This window comes from Petaurus breviceps, unplaced genomic scaffold (assembly GCF_028583685.1).
Source record: "Petaurus breviceps papuanus isolate PSGF00001 unplaced genomic scaffold, PetGlider_PUasm1.0 176, whole genome shotgun sequence".
Taxonomy (NCBI): domain Eukaryota; kingdom Metazoa; phylum Chordata; class Mammalia; order Diprotodontia; family Petauridae; genus Petaurus; species Petaurus breviceps.
In genome coordinates, this window is record NW_027185771.1 from 3,493,781 (window position 1) to 3,514,058 (window position 20,278).

At 39.9% G+C, this 20,278-nt stretch overlaps 1 protein-coding gene across 1 annotated transcript in view; it reads right to left on the bottom strand.

The window, feature by feature from the left end:
• TANGO6 (transport and golgi organization 6 homolog) overlaps positions 1-20,278 on the bottom strand; it is a 205,972-nt gene that overhangs the window by 157,331 nt on the left and 28,363 nt on the right. The window contains exon 8 of the mRNA XM_069085484.1: positions 1,207-1,319. Coding sequence (XP_068941585.1) covers positions 1,207-1,319 — 113 coding nt within the window. The remainder of the gene's footprint in view (positions 1-1,206; positions 1,320-20,278) is intronic.

Here is a 20,278-nt window from a genome sequence, read left to right on the forward strand (position 1 = left end):
ATCGAGTATTGCTAAATAAGCTTATGGTGAATGAGTTGATGTCATTTCCTCTACAATAAAAAGGGCATGTGAGAAACTCCCTCAACAAACAGCTCTTTAAACTTAAAATCCATCACAGAAGATTACTTTGTAGACATTTAAAAGTATTTCCTTCACTATAAATAAGACACTGTCAGTGCTATGACCAAATTCTTCTATCAGGTTTTTTTTCTCCCACAAGATGGTTATCGGCCAACCTCTATTTCCTTCTTCCCATACATTTAATTGCTGTATTTCTCACTGGTCAAGCGGTGACATGTTTACGTGAGAGCATGTAAAGTTCCCTTCCTATGAGGAATACTATCTCGAACTATCACTGCTAGCAAGGCAAAGAACAAAACAAAAACAATTTCCAGTCACCCATGAGCTACTAACGTTCCCTCTTTCTTCAAACGGGCAGAAAAAAATGTTTTCCAATCTATCCCTTTCCCTCCTCCTAGTTTCTCCTACAGCGCAGGGCCTACTGTCACCCCCTGCTCAGGGACTCTCCAGGATCAAATACAAGTTCCTTTCCAGTCTTCTCACGCCCTTCCATAATCCAGTGACACCAGCCCCCTAGCTGCTCCTTCCACACAAGCCACATCTACTGACTGTCTGTCTGTCTGTACGCTCCCCATTCCCTGTCCTGCTCATCTCGGCCTCCTGCCTTCCTTTGAGACTCAGGCTGCAGGAAGTCATTCCAGGTCCACTCTGTGTCTAGGCTGCCCCTCTGAGATGACCTTCCACTTACAATGCCTATGTCTCGTACGTATGTGGCTATTTGCACGTCATCTCCCCCATCAGACCTTGAGCTCCAGGAGGGCAGAGACCATGTTATCAGCTGTTTTGTACTCGCTCCCCCCACACTTGGCACAGTGCTTGCTAAAGGCTTGCTGACTGACTGACTGCTCCAGAATGTTCTTGTGACATCAAGAGAGAGTGCCAGCTACAGTCGGCGAACTTCCTTTTTTTTTTTTTAAGCAATTGGGGTTAAGTAACTTGCTCAAGGTTACATGGCCAATTATTTTTTGTGTGGGTGCCAAGTATCTGAGACCGGAACCAATCCCGGGTCTCCCAACGCCGGAGCTGGTGCTCTTACTCACTGCGCCACCTGGCCACCCCCAGACGGTAAACTTCTTAGACCAAAGAAGGGAATCACTCAGAGTAAGACTGTAAGGTAAGACTTACCTTAAGGGAGACACATTCTGCCGAGTAAAGCAATAGAGAGAGAAAACAATCCCCAGCTCTGGAAGCAAGGACTCCAGCAAGGCCACGACAGGCTCATTCCCAACCACAAACACCTATGGAGAAAAGAGAGTGAAAGGGATGACATCATGGCGGACTGGAAGATCAGCTTGATGAAGAAGAATAGAAGGCATCTCTGCAGTGGGTGTAACAGGATCTTCCACAACACCAGAGTCCTAGAGCCCAAGACTTCAGCCCCAGCAGCCTTTGATTGAGTCTGACATGGAGCCCTAGTGGAAAGCCTGGCACAGAAAAGCAGGCAGTGCCGAGGATGTACTCTCACACATACTACTTGAAAAAAAACTTTGGGGTAAAATCAGTAGCATTTATAAATTCCCTAACTTCTTTCCTCCCATATCTAGTCTCCACCATAACCTTTTCTTCTAAAGAGACGAGTGTGATGTAGCCAAGATGGCAACCTGGGTGGATCCAGACCACTCTGCTCCCCATGTACCTAATCCAGCAAAAAAACCCGAAATTCATGGTAAATTGAATGGATTCCCCAAGAAATCCCATTATAAACTATTAAGCAAAGGTGATTTCCACCCCAGAACTATACAAAAAAGTCAGTCAAAATCCCACAGGCAATATGAGAAGGGGCCACCAACAAAATCAGCAATAGCACAAGCAAACAAGTCAGCATCCTCCCAGAATCATCAGAGAAGGACGAGAGACATGTATAGCTTTAGGGGTTCTGCATATGGAAGAAATAAGAAGGGAGCCCTACCTCCCCCAGAGAAAACTCAAGGGTGGTCATGGGGACCATGGAAGCACTGGGGCTGTGGCAGCACTAAGACCAGGGTATCAACTCAGGCAAGCAATGGCACCAAGGTCTTTATCCTGAGACACTACAGAGAACACTGACTATCCAGTGTCCTAACCCTGGGAGGTGGGGGTTAGCACAGGAATCCAGGGGATCTAGGGCAAGACCAAGCAGGGCCAACCACCCCACCCAAAAGGTCTATAGGGGACACAGCTAGACCCTGGAGCAAAGATCCTGTTCAGGAACTAAGGCTAGAAAGTTAAGCAATCAGAAAGAGAGACCATCTACTAGGAAAAAAATATATGAAAGATCCAAACATACCCAAAAATCCAAATTAGGAGACCATAGCTCCTTAACAATTACAAGCAGAGATTTAAAGAGGATAAAATGACCAGATTTTTCACAAGCACTACATGAATACCTAGAAAAAATGAAGCAAGAAATTTTAAAAATGAAACAAAAGCTTAGGAGAAAAGAATTAGAAATGGAATAAATAGCTTAGAAGAGATAGTAGTAAAGCTTAACCAAGTAACAGTCTTCATAAAAATTTTAAAAAGACCAAATAGAAACCAATGACTCAAAGAGACAGAAAGGATTACTGAACAAAATTAAAAGTTTTTTTAAATTAAAAAAGTAAGGTATCTGATATCAATAACAACTACCTAGAAAACAGATCCAAAGAGAGATTCTTAAGAATCGTTGTGTTATCTGAAAAGTAGGATTTTTTTAAAAGCCTAGACACTATATTTCAAGAAATCACAAATGAAAAGCACATAGATCTATTAAAACCAGAAGGCAAAGAAAAGATAAAAAGAACCTATAGATTACCTCCTAAAAGAAACTCTGAAATAAAACTCCCAGGAATGTCATAGCCAAAATCCACAGCTTCCATGTCAAAGAAAAAATACTCCAAGTAGTCATTAAGACACAGTTCAGGGGCAGCCAGGTAGCACAGCAAGTAAGAGCACCGGCTCCAGTGTCAGGACGACCTGGATCAAATCCAGGCTCAGATACTCAGCACCACATCCAGAAATACTGGCCGTGTAACCTTGAGCAAGTTACTTAACCCCAATTGCTTTAAAAAAAAAACAAAAGACAGTTCAAGCAGCAAGGAGCCAGATGGGTTCACACAAGACCTAGACGCTTCTACTATAAATGAGAAGAAATACTGGAATACAATATTCCAAAAGGCAAAAGATATTGGCTTATAACCAAGAAATATCTACCCTGCAAAGCTAAGTATAAATTTATGTATCTTTCAAGGGCTTTCAAGGATTTCTGATAAAAAAGACCAGAGATCAATATTTAGAAGGGGCACATGTATAATGCAGTGCTAACATTCTAACACAGAAGCAGAAACAAGTGTCTCTCTTTTTTTTTTTTGGAGTGCAATTGGGATTAAGTGACTTGCCCAAAGTCACATGGCTAGTAAGTGTGTCAAGTGTCGAATTTGAACTCAGGTCCTCCTTACTCCAGGGCTGGTGCTCTATTCACTGAGTCACCTAGCCGCCCCAAACAAGTGTCTTTTATAAACCTTAATAAACAGTTAAATAAGAAAACCAGAGGATGTGGATAGGTGGATTGTTCTAAGGGTTTGAAGAATATAAAGAGAAGGGAATATGAAAGGAATACATTAGTGTATAAAGGAGGAAGAATGGAGTGGAATATTCTATCTCATAACTGGAGTGCATGAGAAGAGAAAATAGAGAAAGGGGTTGGGGAAGAGCCCATTACCTGACCCTACAGGTAGGCAGGCAGCACAGTGAAAAGAATACTTGTAGCAGTGCTGAGTTCGAATCCTTCCTCAGACACTCGCTTTGTGACCTTGGGCAAGTGACTTCATCTGCCTAAGTTTCCTCATTGGTAAAAAAAAAAAAGGGATAATAGCACCTACTTCCCAGGGATGTTGTAAGGGTAAAATGAGATGCTAATAATAGCTAGTATTTAAATAGCATTTTAAGGTTTACTGAGAACTTTACAAATATTATCTCATTTGATCCTTACAACATCCCTGGAAGATCCTTACTCCCATTTTACAGATGAGGGCACTGAGGCAAATAGCAGGTAAATGACTTGCCCAGGGTCACACAAGCAGTAAGTATCTGAAGCAGAATTTGAACACAGGTCTTCCTGATTCCAAGCCTGATACTGTATCCATTTGGCTGCCTGATAATACTTATAAACCATTTTACAAAACTCACAGAATTCTTATTAATAGTGTTATCAGCATGTCCTATGGGACCTATAAAGAAGCCTCCTAACTGAGAGGTGACAGACCGAAGGTGAAGAGACACGGATTTTTGGGAAGTGCCACTGTACAGACTGATCATGCTGTTAGAAAGGCATTTTTCCCCCTTTTCTCTCCCTGGGTCTCAAATCAAGGAGAGAGAAAAATAGAGAAAGGGAATTAACAACAGTGACACCAAAAAAAAGGGGGGAGCACTGAAACATTTTTTAAATGCACAAAGAAGCCAGGTACTGTGGTGCCAAGTTACCAAGGAGGCTGAGGATGGTGAATCATGTAGGTGGGGTAATTGTGAGTAACAACAATCAGATGTCCACTCTCAACCTCATGTTAAGGTGGTGGGCCTGGGCGCGGGGGTCCACCAAGGTGCCTGAGGAGGGGTATACCAGCCCAAGTCAGAATCAGGGCAGGTCAAAGAGTGGGGCTGGGTGCATGAGCAGCCCTACACTTCTAGCTGGATGAGAGAGAGAAACCTAGTCTTTAATATAAGATATAAACAAATAAGTAAATGAAATGCACAGAAGGAAATGGAGTTCAGAAGGAAACACATACAAGCATAGTTTTAAAAGTAAAATGTAGAATTTGTTATACATATATATCTAAAAGCACTCAGTATGAAAAATAGATTCACAGTTTCATAAACAGCCCTCTTTATGTTCTGCTGTGTAATATATATGGAAATGCTCTTTTTTTTGGAGTTTTAAGTTTATTTTTTAAAAATAATTTTAGTGGGGCGGCCAGGTGGCTCAGCGAGTAAGAGCACTGGCTCCAGTGTCAGGATGACCTGGGGATCAAATCTGGGCTCAGATACCACACCCATAAATAACTGGCCATGTAACCTTGAGCAAGTTACTTAACCCCAATTGCTTTAAAAAAAAAAATAAAAAAATAAAAAATAATTTTAGGGGCAGCTAGATGGCACAATAAATAGACCACTGGCCCTGGAGTCAGGAGGACCTGAGTTCGGATCCAGCCTCTTAACTTAAAGGCACTTAACACAAAAACTAGCCATGTGACCTTGGGCAAGTCACTTAACTCCAATTGCCCTCCAAAAAGCAAAAAAATAAAAACATCTTTCTTTAAAAAAAAATAATAATTAAAAAAAACCAAACTGATATGAATACAGGGGAAACTCACTGACCATGTTTAATTTTAAAAACACATGTAAGGAAGATGAAAGCAAGGACAGGTAACAGAAGATGAATATAAAAACATGGCACATAAATTCTACAAAGGAAGTACTTTACTGAATGCTTTTTTGTTCATTAGTTCATTCCTTCATTCATTCATAAACCAATATGAGGAAAATCTCAGGAACATTAAAGAGTAGAATGAACTGAAGCTAGTAAGGAAAACCAAGGATTAGTGTCTACAAAAATTACAGGCCAGCAAGCCTGACTTTGATTTCTGGCAAAATTCTAGAATTAATTATTAATGGAAGCGTTAGTGAAGAAGCAGTGATCACAAAGAACCAGCATGAACAGCTCATCCCAGACTAATCTCGTTTCCTTTTTTGGCAGACTTAGGAGACTGGTAGATCAGTGAAATGTCGTAGATAGATTTTATATAAATTTTAGTCAACAAAGTCTCTCATGCTATTCTTATGGAATTAGAAAGAAGATATGCACTAGCCAATATTAAATTGGGTAGACTCGAGACTGACTGACCAGACCCAAAGAATAAGCATTCATGTCTGTTGTTAGAGAATCTCTAATGGAATGCCCCAGAGAGCTATTCTTCCCCTTGGACAATGACTTGGATAAATGGCAGGCTTATCCAACTTGTAAATCACGCAACTAGGAAGAAAAGTTAACAGGCTGGATCCTAGTCAGGATCCAGAAAGGTCTCAATAGTCTAGAACTGGGGTGGGGAACCTGCAGCCTCAAGTCTACATGTGTCCTTGAGGTCACATGTGGCCTTCTAGGTTAAGTTCAAGTTTTACAGAACAAATCCGCAAAGCTTGGATTTGGTCAAAGGGCCACACATGATGACCCAGAGGGCCACATGTGGCCTCGAGGTCACAGGTTCCCCACCCCTGGTCTAGATCTTTGAGCCAAATCCAACATTGTAAGATTTAATCAAGTCAGAATGGTACAATGGAAAAAGTACCAGGTCAAAGGATCTGAGTTGAAATCCCAGCTCTGTCCCTTGCTGGAATGAGATTTTGGGCAAGTCACTTTGGGCCTGTAATGATAATGAGAATTTGAAAATCTTCCCTGCCCCTTAATAGACCTAGGGGGGAGTTTGAAGCTTCCCTGCTGTGAAGATAAACTCTTCCCCCTGATAGGCGAATGTAATCACAAGGAGCCTGTGGTGGAAGGAGTTTGCTGAAGGGAAGCAGAGCCCACAGGAAGCTGGCAGAGAGCTAGCCAGACAGCTAGAGACAGTTGGGGACAGAGGAGTTTAGGCAAGGAGATAGAGAGTTTTGTGAGTAAATATTGATCTTGTATTGGTTTGTGGGGAGGCTAAAGGATGCTGTGATGTTATTATGGCTTCTGAATATCATTGGTAACTATGATGGAATTGGCTTACTAGGTTTGGGATTGGGTTTTTCTGGTGTGTAAATAAGTCCTTCAGCTTTATCCTCTATCTGGATAGTCTGGCATATTTTGCCATAGAACATCATGCGATACTCATAGTCACAGTCTTTATCGTGATTGTGGGCACTGTAAATATTGCATTGGCACTACAGGGCCTCAATTTCTTCATCTGTACATTGAGATGGTTGGACTAGATGGTCTCTAGGGCCCCTTATAAATCAAAAGTTATGTCCTCATCAGAGCTAATATAAAGTCTTAGAGTTGGTCTTAAAAAATCAATTGCATAATATTTGGGGAATATAGATAGTCAGCAATTAGTTTGAAAACTTTCTAGAGGTTTTAATGAGCTATGCTGAAGAAGCACTGAGTACTCTCCTTTGGAGCCTGAATCAAGGCAATGTTCATCATTACCTACAGCTGTAAGCATTTATAAAAGAGATACAGGGTCTTATAGCACCTTGTGGAGCTAGAGCAAGGCTGAACTTTGGAGAAAACAGTAAGAGCAATGTTACAAAGCAAGACAGGAACTAACGGTGGAGCTCTAAAATGGTCCAGGCACTCCAGAAAGTAATTTGGAACTAAGCTCCAGAAGTAACTAAATCTAGAAATCCAAGAAAGAAGGAAAGAACCAATATGTACAGAAATGCTTAGAGCAGCTATTTTTGTAGTACCAAAGAACTGGAAACTATGGCTTGCCTGCCCATCAGCTGGAGAATGGACTATTATGGCACATAAGAAATAACAAAAGGGATAGCTTCAGAGAAACTTGGGAAGACTGTATGAACTGATGCAGGGTGGAATGGACAGAACATTGTAAAGAAACACCTTTGAAAGACTTAAGAAGGGGCAGTTAGGTGGCACAGTGGATAGAGCACCGGCCCTGGAATCAGAAGGACCTGACTTCAAATCTGACCTCAGACAGTTACCGCTGTGTGACCCTGGGCAAGTCACTTAATCCCGACTGCCTCAAAAAAGAAAGATAAAAAGAAAGCTTAAGAAGTATGATTAATACAATGCTCTTAATTGTCCAAGAATTCTACAGAGAGCCTATGATCAAACATTCTTCCTACCACCTCCTTACAGAAAGATACAAACTCACTGTGCAGAATGTCATATCTTCTTAGACACAGACAATGTAGGATTTGGCCTTGAGTGACCAGGTATATTTATTAGAAGGTTTTGTTTTTCATTTTTCTTTTGGGGGCAGGGGGAGAAGAAGTGGAAGAAAATAAATCTAGTGATAGGGTTCCTCTCCCTCCTCTCCCTCCCCCTCAAAAAAGGAAAAAGTTCACTGAAGCCTTTTTGAAGAAAACAGTTGGATACAGGAGTAAATTTACGTATACTTTCCAGAAAGAATGGCAGAGTTGACTAGACCATGATTCCAGAACCAGAAAGAAGTAGAGGGAGAGAAAGAAGTTATACACATGGCAGCAAAGCTGTGGAGAAGATCGTCTGGATGGGGACTAGAAAGGAGAGTGAAGCCAAGCATATCTGGGGTCTATCTGAAATAAGAGGCCAACTCAGTCAATCAAGACAGAGGCTCCCGGGTCTGAAGTTCGAGAGATGAGAGAGTTAAACCCTCCAGGATATGGCTTCTAGTGTGGGCAGTAAAGCTGTTGAGATAGATGGCCAGGGAGAAGGGAGGGATCCTAGGCTGTATCAAAGACCTACAAGGGTTTCAGGATTAAGAAGGTGAGAGTCCCCTGTAATCTGCCTTCATTAGACTACATTTCAGGTACCAAGTTCAGGGCTAGGCATCATATTTTCAGAAAGACACTGATGAACTAAAGAATGTCCAAAGGAAGGTGACCAGGATGGTAAAGGGTCTGTATTCATACACTTGAATACAGTACTGCCCACGTAAGAATGTTAACCACTTCTTTCTAGGTCTACCTTATTGGAAAAGCTTATATAAGACAATACTTCAACCAATCATATTAATATTTTACAATACTTTATTATCATAACAAACACAAATTAGATGGCTGTGATAACAACAACTAAGACTCAAATATAAGGAAAGTGTGCAGGAAGAAAGATAAAAGTAAGTGAATGTAAGTAGGAAGAAATTTTATTCCAAGGTTGTACTAAGACAAAATCAGGATCAAATGCAATTATGTATGTAAAACCTAAAAGTACTATATAAATGTCAGCGATTTTTATTGTGATGAAGATAAGGATCAATCCCATTCATGGAAAAATCCCAGTTCATAGAATCACTACTGAGAAGCTGGGAATTCTAAGTTCTCTCCAGAGAACACTGTCCCTTTAAGCCAACTCCAATCTTTTTTTTATACACCTTAAGCCTCCAGACTCCACTCTGAGGACTGATGGCTGAAAAGTTGTTTTCTTGTGCTTCAGCCAATCTCAGTAAGCCCAGCTAAGTGAAGTGTGTTGTATGACAGGGTTCAGGAAGAATATTCAGGCCTAATTATGAGATCACCAATTACAGGAGGAAAAGACGAGATTTTCCTGATAACGTTTGGGTCTATTGTTTGACTGTAGATGGTATTTTTCCCAAAGTAATCCCTGTGGAGCCATTCTTCCTTACCATCACTTTCTGTACCAAAAAAGCCTCCCTGGTAGAGTCATGAGAAAACATTTTCCATTTAGGGCATTATTTGACCTATATATGAAGGAGCAAAAAAGCGCACAGACAGAAAATAAACCCTCATCATTTATTTGCATTTATCCAGGCCACCCCCCGCCTTTAATAAACATTTAATCCAGACATTTATAATGAATGAACATGTTTATGCCTCTACCAAAGCCCTAGCACAATGTCTTAGCAGGACATAGAGATGACCCTAGCAGACTGAAAACTATGCCAGCTAAATACAAGCTCTGGATGTCACCTAAGAAACAGCATAGATGAGCTGGGAGAAGCTACATAAAATGAGATAAATTTTTTCAGCTAAAGTACCTTGAGAAGACCTTCAGCTAAGGTATGGAGGGATTGCTATTTGAATAAGTAAAGTACCCCAACAACTGAAATCATTGATCCTTGATCTATTGAAATAAGCAGAAATGAACTACAGGCCCAGGGATACAGAAGTTTCCTACATTTTGAAATTCTGGTTAAAAACAATTATAGTCCCCAAAAATGCAATGTCCTGTGATTACTGTCTAGGTCCCACTATTAAGTTTTTAAATACAGCACATAAGATTCATATTTTTCTCAAAAAAGATCAACAGAATTGTGAATTCATTAAAAAGTAAGAGTTTTATATATCTTTTAAAAACCCATCAAAATATGAATGAACCTTTCTTCTAAATTAAGATTACTGGTCAGGTCAAAATACAAGATGAGAAAAGAAAAAAAGTAAAAATAATTTCTTTTTACATCAATCCAGTGAAGATTACTGGGTGACTGGATACACATAGAGACAGAAAAGATTGGAAAGGCATGTTTAGGACTTCAGGTTAGAGATATACATCAGGGACTTGTTCCTGTAAGGCTCAAGAGGGAGAATACTCTTGTTTAAGGCTAAACAGATGTGGGGATCATCTGCATACAAATGGTAATTTGAATCCATGAGCTCATTGAGAAAGCAGATAAAAAGAGACCAGCTGGTCAATAAACATTTAAGTGTCTACTATGGGGCAGGCACTGTCCTAAGTAAGGGCTGAGAATACAAAAAGGGAGCAAAAAACAGTCCCTGCCCACAAGGAGCTTATGCTCTAATGCAGGAGACAAGAAACAAACAACTGTGTACTAACAAGCTATATAAAGGATAAATGGGAAAAAATTAAAAGAATTAAAAGGGGTGGGGAAAGACTTCCTGCAGGAGATGAGATTTTAGATGGGACATGAAGGAAGCCAGGGGAATCAGTAGGTAGAGGGGGAGGAAGAGCATTCCAGGCATGAGGGACAGCCAGCAAAAATGCCTGGACCCAAGAGATGGGGTATCTTGTTCATGGAACAGCCAGGAGGCCAGTGACACCAGACTAGTACATGGTTGGGAGTAAAGTGTAAGGCTAGAAAGGTAGGAGGGGGTTAGGTGACAAAGGGTTTTAAATGCCAAACAGAACATTTTGTATTTTATTCTGGAGGTGGTGGGGAGCCAGGGGAGTCTAATGAATAGGGGGATGACATGATCAGACCTACACTTTGAGAAAATCACTTTTAGTGGCTGGATGGAAGATGGATTAGAGTGGGGAAAGACTTGAATTAGGCAGACCCACCAGCAGGCTACTGCAGTAATCAAGGAGTGAGGGTGATGAGGGCCTGCACCAGAGGAGGAGGAACGTCAGAGGAGAAAAGAGAGGGGGTATTCGAGAGATGTTGCAAAAGTGAGATCAGCAGGCCTTGGCGACTGCTTGGATATGGGGGTGAAGAGATAGTGAGGCGGCCAGGAGGCCTCCTAGGCTGTAAGCCTGGAGGAAGGGAGGATGGGATGGTCCTCAACAGTAACAGGGGAGTGAAAGGGGGAAGATAGGGAGTTTATTTTTGGACAGACTGAGTTTAAGATGCCTACTGGATATCCAGCTTGAGATGTCTTAAAGGCAGCTGGAGATGCAGGACTGGATATGAGCAGAGAGAGAGGCTTGGTAGATATGAGAATCATGGGCTGGCTGATAAAAGGAAAGGGCCAGAAAGCACCTTGGGAGAAACTCCAATGGGCAGGACAAACTCATCTAGCAAAAGAAATTGATAAGGAGTGGTAGATAGGTGACAGACCCAGTAATATCACAAAAAACTAGGGAGGCAAAATCAACAAAGAGGAAAGGTTAACAATATCTAAAATGCTGCAGAGATGTCAAAAAAGATGAGGTTTGAAAAAAAGTCATCAGATTTAGCAATTCAGAAACCCTGGTTATCTTGTAGACAGCAGATTCAATCAAGGGGAAAAATCACAAGCTAGACCACAAAGGGTTGGGAAGGAAATAAACCTCAAATAGATATTAAAAATAAAAAGCCACTGTCATTCAAGAATTAGAAGAGAGCAGAAGGAGGTACCTTGTACAACTGTAGTTACTGAGGAGATCTTAACCATTTAAGGGAGATGATAATAGAAAACAAAATGACTTTAAAATTGAAAAGCTTTTGCATAGAGAAAATCAATGCAGCCAGAATAAAGAGAAGTTGGAGGAAAAAAAAATCTCTGAAGCACATCTGCTATCTGTCTGATATCTAAATTATAAAGGGAAGTGATAAGAACAAGAACCGTACCTGGGATCAGTAAATAGTCCAATATATGAAGAGTCAGTTTTCAAAAGGAGAAATGCAAGCCAACAATAACCATATGAAAGGATGCACCAAACCACTAATAATACAAGAAATGCACATTAAAACAACTTGAGATTTTGCCCAGACCTGCTGGATTGGCAAAGATGACCAGAAGACAAAAATGATAAATGCTGGAAGGGACGTAGGAAAACAGACACACTAATTGCAGTTTGTGAACCTATACATTGGTCTAACCATTTCAGAAACGATTCCCAAATTACGTTCCCCAAACCACTAGACTATATATAACCTTTGTCCTAGTAATACCATTAGTATGAATACAGTCAAAGAGAGTCAAATGTCCCACAAAAATACACACACACACGCACTTATAGTAATATTTATATTACTATTTTGTTTATTCAAAAATTTATTTGCTATTTTTTGTAGCAGTCAAAAACTGGAAACAAAGTGAGTACCTATTACTTGAGGGATGCCTAAACAAAATGTGTTATACAAATAGAAATATAAGAATTGACAAATATGAAGAATTCAAAGAAATGTGGGAAGATCTGTATGAACGAATGCAGAACAAATTAAACAGAACCAAGACAATAAGGTACAGGATGACAGCAATAATGTAAAAGAATAGAGCAATGAAGGACATCACCACTGATCAATGCAAGTGAATTGATGACAATAAAGTAGGCCTCCCTCCTCTTGGAATAAAAGTGGTTCATAGGAGGCGTGAAGTAAACACATATTTTCAGATTTGACCGATATATTGATTTTTTATATTTTAATAAATTTATTAGTTACATGGGAAAGTTCTACAGAGGGGCTAAGGGGAGAGGGTCATTGGGAAATAGCTATGACATTATAAAAAGAAAAGTATTGGTGAACCACTTTAAAAAAGAATGAGGAGGAGGAGGAGAGGAAGAAAAGAAGGGAATTGGAAATATAAGATAATAGCTTGAGGGAATGATAAGGTCAAGTGAAAGTTTTTTAAGGACAGGGGCAGGGAGACCTGGGTATGTTTGTTGGAAACAGAAAAGGAGCCAGTAGACAGACAGACTGGAGGATTAGCATGAAATCTCAAAGAATACACTGGATTAACATGCAGAATCAGACTGATGGCCCCCATGTCAGAGCTGCCCCATCTGTGGGTTTCCTCATTCCTTTCAGTTTGCCATCTCCCCTTTTAGTTGTAATTTAGTTGTAATTCAGACCTACTCCATCACTGCTGACTGACATACCTAGGTATCCTTCAACAACCTAGTGACTGAACTTATCTCTGTGGGGTATGGTTAAACACAAATAAAAGTAAAAAACAAAGATAAAAGAGAGAAAACACAATAACCTCTATGTTTACTTCAAATTTATGAAAAAAAGTACTAAGTTAACAACCAGAAAGAGGTATTGATCTAACTCAGAATCCATTCCACAGTCTTTTACTACATTGTTAATAGTTCATTACTATTTCTTATTACAATGCTGTATCATAATCTACTGCATCTCCTGAAAGCCAAATTCCAAAATCTTATGTTCTAATGTTACTTCCTTAAAAAAAGAAATCCTATCTGAACACTGAGGATGGGGCTAGAAAAGGGTTTTTTTTTTTTTAATCTTGTTTGTTTCATGGTCCCCTTTGACAGACTGGTAAAACCTACAGACCCCCTTCTCATAATAATATGCACAAAATACAAGGAATTAAAAAGGAAAAAAAATATATTGAAATACAGTTATCTGGGGATGGCTAGGTGGCGCAGTGAATAGAGCACCGGCCCTGGAGTCAGGAGGACCTGAGATCAAATCTAGCCTCAGACACTTAACACAAAAATTAGCCATGTGACCTTGGGCAAGTAACTTAACCCCAACTGCCTTCCCCAAAAAAAAGGGCAAAAAAAAAAAAAAGAAATACAGTTATCAAATTAATTTTTTTTAAGTTCACAGACCCCAAGTAAAGAACCCCTGGACTAAAGAAACTAAGTAATGGAGAGAATTCAGCAAAACTAGCTTATTAAATTGGAGATCATCTAAAACCGCCTGTCCTGACTTCATTTACCCTCTCCTTCACCAAAGACGTACAACTTGTCAAGATCTCAACCTCTGAGGCTTCATCTTCATCTAAGTCTGTCTTGATCCAAACACTGAAATTAAATACATGCTAGGACCTGAATGAACCACTGAGAGATTAAATGAGTCATGTGTTATCTTCAAACACCTAACAATTTGACATCTGATCCCTTGGTTAGCAGAATTCTGGTCCTTCTAATAAAGTGTTTACTGAAGCTGTTTAATAACTGGGATGAACAGCTGCACATAAGGAAACAAAGCAAGATGCCCCCAAAGACCCAGGTCTTTAGGGTTACTTTTAGTTTTCAGTTTCCTCCTTCATAGATGAGGAAGATGGATGGGCCCTCTTCAGTTCCAACATTGGATGATTTTAATTCATTTGGCAAAAATTTCCTTGGGTTCAGAAAAGAGTGAAACCATGAAGCTCATAAAATAATTTTAATTTCAAATTCATTCTGATGGATGAGAAAAAGGACCCAGTTTACTTAAGCCACAATTTGTGGAATTAATATAAGAGAGAAGAAAGTAGCAGGATAATTACATTCTCTTTTCCTTTACCATCATTTAATTTCTAATACCTAACAGTTTTAAGGGGCACCTGCTCCCAGTACATGGACTATTAAAAGAAGATATTTCTTCTCAACTCAGAATGTAGCTAATTTTCTCCTGACACAAAACTATGTCCATGAAGTGGTCTAAGTTTGAAACTTAGCTTAGTGCAAAATGGGAGCTCCAGACATCCTTCTAAATGAAGGGAAAAAAAAACCCAGGAAATCTCTGCTTGGGTATTCTGGGAATTTGATGCCAAATATAGATAATATTGGAAGTCAATTAATTTAAGCCTGCTTGCCTCTTCCTTTCCTCTCTTCTTGACTATAATAATTTTGCTCTAGTGAAAAATGTGGATGGATAAGGTTAAAATGTTCTATATTTCCAGATAAAACACTGGTAGAATTTCCAGGGTCTCAATTCAATAAGATTTGGGTACCCACTAACATTAGGGACCTTTTATATTGTCCAATTACCCTACATTTTCCTAACTGGACCATCCTCACCCAGTTGCATACCTTTTAAATCCCTAAGCAAAATTTGTAGAAAAAGCTTCACCCAAAACCCACTGCATCTCCTGCCGCAAAAAAAAAAAAAAAAAAAAAAAAAAAAGCTTTAATTACCCTTGCAGATAGGAAATGGGCTGAAAAGGATGCAAAGACTGAATGGTTGAAAGAAATCAAAACTTTCATTAATTATTGCTGAAAAGGTGCTAACTGCTTCTGATTTTAAGTATGAAACAGATGAGACTTCACACACTATTGCAAAACCTGAAGTCACAGAATTTAATAAACCAAATAATCTAATACACATTTGACGCTCCGGAGATTTCCCCACGCCTCTTGTTCATGTTCCCATGCATGCTCTGTCCGGTGATTTCCTATCACACAGGCTTGGGGAAAACGCTTCACTGTTGGTTCATTTATGGCTGCATTCTGAACAGCTGTCCTTCTCATGCTTCTCATTTATTCTTTCTTTGGTCCAGACCAGCCTGTTCATTTCTAGGTATGAGCAGAGATTCCACAAAAGAAAAATGAAATCCCGAGAACAAGAGAAGCATTACCTACCTTCCTGCCAAAGAGTATTTTGGAGAGGAATCTGACAAACTGACTTTTCAATCCAACACAGTCTATCCAATTAAGCTATCATTCTCCCCTCAGGAGACCTTTGAGGGATTATCTCAGATATAAGGACCTCGGCTATTTTGCAATTATATTCAGCAAAAATAAGCATCATATTATTAATAATAAATCCCGATGAAATCAGACATCCAGGCCAAAAATAATATTACTCCTACTAATATTTAACATTTATATAGCATTTTAAGATTTGCAAAGTGCTTTGTATACATCTTATTTGATTATTTTAACAATAATAAGGCAGGCATTTTAATTTCTCCTTTAAATATGAAGAGTGAAATAAGTAGCCCCCAAAATAGCAACAGACATAACCACTACAACGATATAGATTAAAAGATAAGAAATAAACAATTATGTTCCCAGAAAATGGATGATGAAACATTTCCCTACTCAAGGTAGAGAGCTTGGGGGTGGGGGTCTAACTGGGGCAGAAGAGGCAAGGTCACTCTATTATTTTCTTTATTACAAGAGAAAATTCACTATTTCCCTTGGGGGAAGGATGGGAGTATTCCCAGAAAAAAACCAAACAAACTGTAAATCCTCCCCCCTCAAAGGCATCAGAAAAATTTACTTTTAAAAAATATATTTTAATTATAAAGATTCATTGCACACCTTCAGTGTGGTTTATCAGTTGAGTGGGAGTGGGGGTGGGGGTGGTAAAGGGAAGGGAGGAACAGAGTAAAAAGATGACAGATTTTGTTGCTGTTGCAAATGGTTTTTACTGTAAAGGAATACAGGTCCAACTTTTGCAGCTAAGTCAATAGAAAACTTCTCAGAAGATGGAAATTCAGTCTACACACAATTTTTCATATACTACACAAAGTTGGGTTCCAATGTGCTTTATTTCTTTTTTTTTTTTGGAGGGGGGAAGGCAGGAGAGTTGGGGTTAAGTGACTTGCCCCAGGTCACAGGGCTAGTAAGTATTAATAGTAAGTGTTAAGTGTCTGAGGCTGGATTTGAACTCAGGTCCTCTGACTCCAGGGCTGGTTCTCTATTCACTGCACCACCTAGCCACCTCTCCAATGTGCTTTAAAGTCTATACTCGGCCCTTACTTATCTATCTAACTTACTGAAAGAGAACTCTCAAGACCAGAAGCTTCTTGGAGGCTTCTGGGTAAATTTCTGCATCTCAACCACTCCCCACTCACTGGGCTTGTTAGGAAATATTTGCACATATTCCTTAAGCCTACCTTGGCAAAGATGAATAAATTCAATACCTCCTAGTTCAGCCAGGAAGTATCACTATACAAGACTCATTAAATAATTTTTTTTTCTTTACTATTTTCCAGGCACTCCCTGGCCTCATCATGTGTAATCAGAATGAGAATAGCTTGTGGAGACAGGAAAAGTTCTTGTCTCCCAAGATTCTATCCCCATCTGTATAGAGGATCATCTCCCATCTATATAAACATTTATCAATAAGTGCTTTCAGGATCAGCACATTAAATATTAAAATATGTTTGTTTCTAATTTACTGCAGGCTTAGAACTCCAAATTTGTTAGAACTATATACAAAATAAAAGTAAATAGGCTCAGAGTGAGTTCTGAGAAAGCTCTCACCTGTCAGGAGGGCCATTTAGTGACACCTAAGTTGGGGGTCTGACCTGATATCCCTTCCTCATTCTTTTTGCTTATTTTTTGGAGGGGGGAAGGTAGAGCAATTGGGATTAAGTGACTTGCCCAAGGTCACACAGCTAGTTTTGTGTTAAGTGTCTGAGGCCGGATTTGAACTCTGGTCCTCCTGACTCCAGGATCGGTGCTCTATTCATTGTGCCACCTAACCAGTTGCCCCTCCCTTCCTCATTCTTACAGAGGTTCTAGGTATATGTTTTCAAATAGCTAAGCGTCAGACAGATAAGGTATTACTATATATAGTTTAACAGTGAGACTTCCAACAATAATAGAGTCATTTAAAATGGATGGGATGAATAATACAGAAATATGTTTTACATGACTACATATATATAAGCTATATCAAATTGCTTACTGTTTCAGGGAGGAGAGAGGGGAAAGAGGGAGGGAGAAAAATCTGGAACACAAAATCTTATAAAAAATGAATGTTAAAAATTGTCTTAACATGTAATTAGAAAAAATAAAATACAATTAGAAAAAGAAAATTAATGAATGCTTATATTTCAAGTTTGAAGTTTTATGTATTAGTAAGATACTTCTATTTTTTTCATAAGCAGTTTGTCCACATATACCTACATGTTTACATATGTGTACAACTTATTTGAAAGTCAAGAGAATGTCTCCTGCATCAGTGAAATAGATGTGGTATTCTGCAAAGGGAGAGAAAGTGGGCAAGAGCCCCTCTCTTCATTATTGGTGCTTCTGCAGTTCCTAAAATAACTTGGTGCTTTTCATTCCAGTATTATTGGCCCAAAAATGTGAAACCAGTTTTAAGTTGTATTAGAATGACATTTATTCATGATTGGGGTTTCTCTCTCATTTTAAGAATGCCATTCTATTATGTTTTAATCATTCTCTGATGTAATGTGCATATGTGTGATGTTATTTGGGGTATCTTTAAAAAATAAAATCTGGGGGTGGCTAGTTGGTGCAGTGAATAGAGCACTGGCCCTGGAGTCAGGAGGACCTGAGTTCAAATTTGGTCTCAGACACTTGACACTTAACTAGCTGTGTGACCTTGGGAAAGTTACTTAACCTCAAATGCCCTGCCTTCCCTCCTCCAAAAAAAAAAAAAAGACAAAAAAAAATCTTAAGCTAAAAAATAAAATAAAATAAAATGGATGAAGGTGAACATAGATTCCAGATTATTCCACTAAGCACCAGAAAGAATTATGACGACCCTAGTTAGGGGGTGGTGCTTCACATCTTACTGCCATAGCTATACTGGTAAGGTGTTAATAATGAAAAGAGACCACAAAGACATCATTATGTTGGAGTCAGGATATGGTGTGTCTGACTGTGGCTGATCAGACTGATATGAGCTTGGAAGGTTCTCCCACAGGTCAGGCACACAGGGTCAATGTGAACATCTGGAAGGGTGATGTCTCTAAATCTGCACATGTTGGGTTTCTTTTGAGCTATTACAATTCCATGTCACTCACAGAGCACAGCACCTTCTCTGATGCAGGCATGCCAGGCTGGATGGTCCTGTGCCAGTGTCTCCCCATGGCACACAACTGATTCAGAGAGACCTTGAAAATGTCCTTGTATCACTGCTTCTGACCACCATGTGAGGATCTTCCTTGTGTGAGTGCTCCATGAAATAGTCTTTTAGGCAAATGTATGTTTGGCATCTGAACACCGTGGCCAGCCCACTAGAGTTGTGTTCTCTGCTGGAGAGTTTGAATGTTTGGCAGTTCAGCTCCAGAAAGGACCTCAGTGTCCAGTACCTGATCTAGCCTGGTGATCTGCAGAATTTTCCCAAGACAATTTAAATGGAAGTAATTCAGTTTCCTGGCATGGCGCTGGTAGACCGTCCCAGTTTCCCAAGCACACAACAATGAGGTCAGCACAAAGGCTCTACAAACCTTCAGTTTGTTGGGTAGCCTAATACTTCTCTCCCACAACTTCCTTCAGAGCCTCCCAAACACTGAGCTAGCTCTGGCAACGTGTGCATCAACCTCATCATCTATGTGTACATCCCCGGAAAGTAGGCTCCCAAGGTAAGTGAACTTATCCACAGCATTCAATATCTCTCCATTTGTTGTAACTGGTGATTCCATGTATCGATGATGTGGTGCTGGCTGGTGGAGAAACTGTTTTCTTGATGTTAATTGTTGAGCCAAAATTAGTACAAGGAGCATAGAATCAACCCATACTTTGTTGCATCTTGACTTTAGAGGCTGCAATGAGTGTACAATCATCTGTGAACAAAAAGTCACGTACCAACTCTCCCTCTACTTTGGTCTTGGCTCGTCGCCTTTTCAAGTTAATAATTTACCATCAGTGTGGTAGCTGACCTTCATGCTGTTTTCATCCTGCATTGAAGACATCTGACAACATTACTGAAAACATCATGCTAAAAAGCATGGGAGAAAGGACACAAGCCTGCTTTCTAAAAGAAATCTGGCCCATGCCCTTTCCCCGCTCAACTCTAGAGACTGTCCATCCCACTGTATGCTGAAATCTAGGCAACATTCTTCCATCCACTTCATCTTTCCTGTGTGAGGACAGATCTATTCCAGGACACTTAATGCTATCAGAGCAACACCTTTTCATCCACAAACAGGGGCATGGGCCTCGTCACCCCAGGGACTCGCCCTGCCAGGTTCACCTCCATCCTGGCAGCTGTGGCTAGCGTACATCTCCCTCCTGGTTTTAGAACTCCTTTGATGTTTACTCTCAGGGGCATTGAATGGGGTTCCTCGTCTGATTAAATCCTCCAGAGAATCTTAAATGATAGTCATGGACGAATGGATGGGAGATGCCTGGTTATAAAAGACCCTGCAAAAGACAGTTTTGTTCTACAGAAAAATCCAAGGCTCTCTCCTCATCAACAAAGAAGCACAGTGGAATCTTGCATTCTCTCTACTTTTCAATTAATTGTGAAATGGTAAAGAT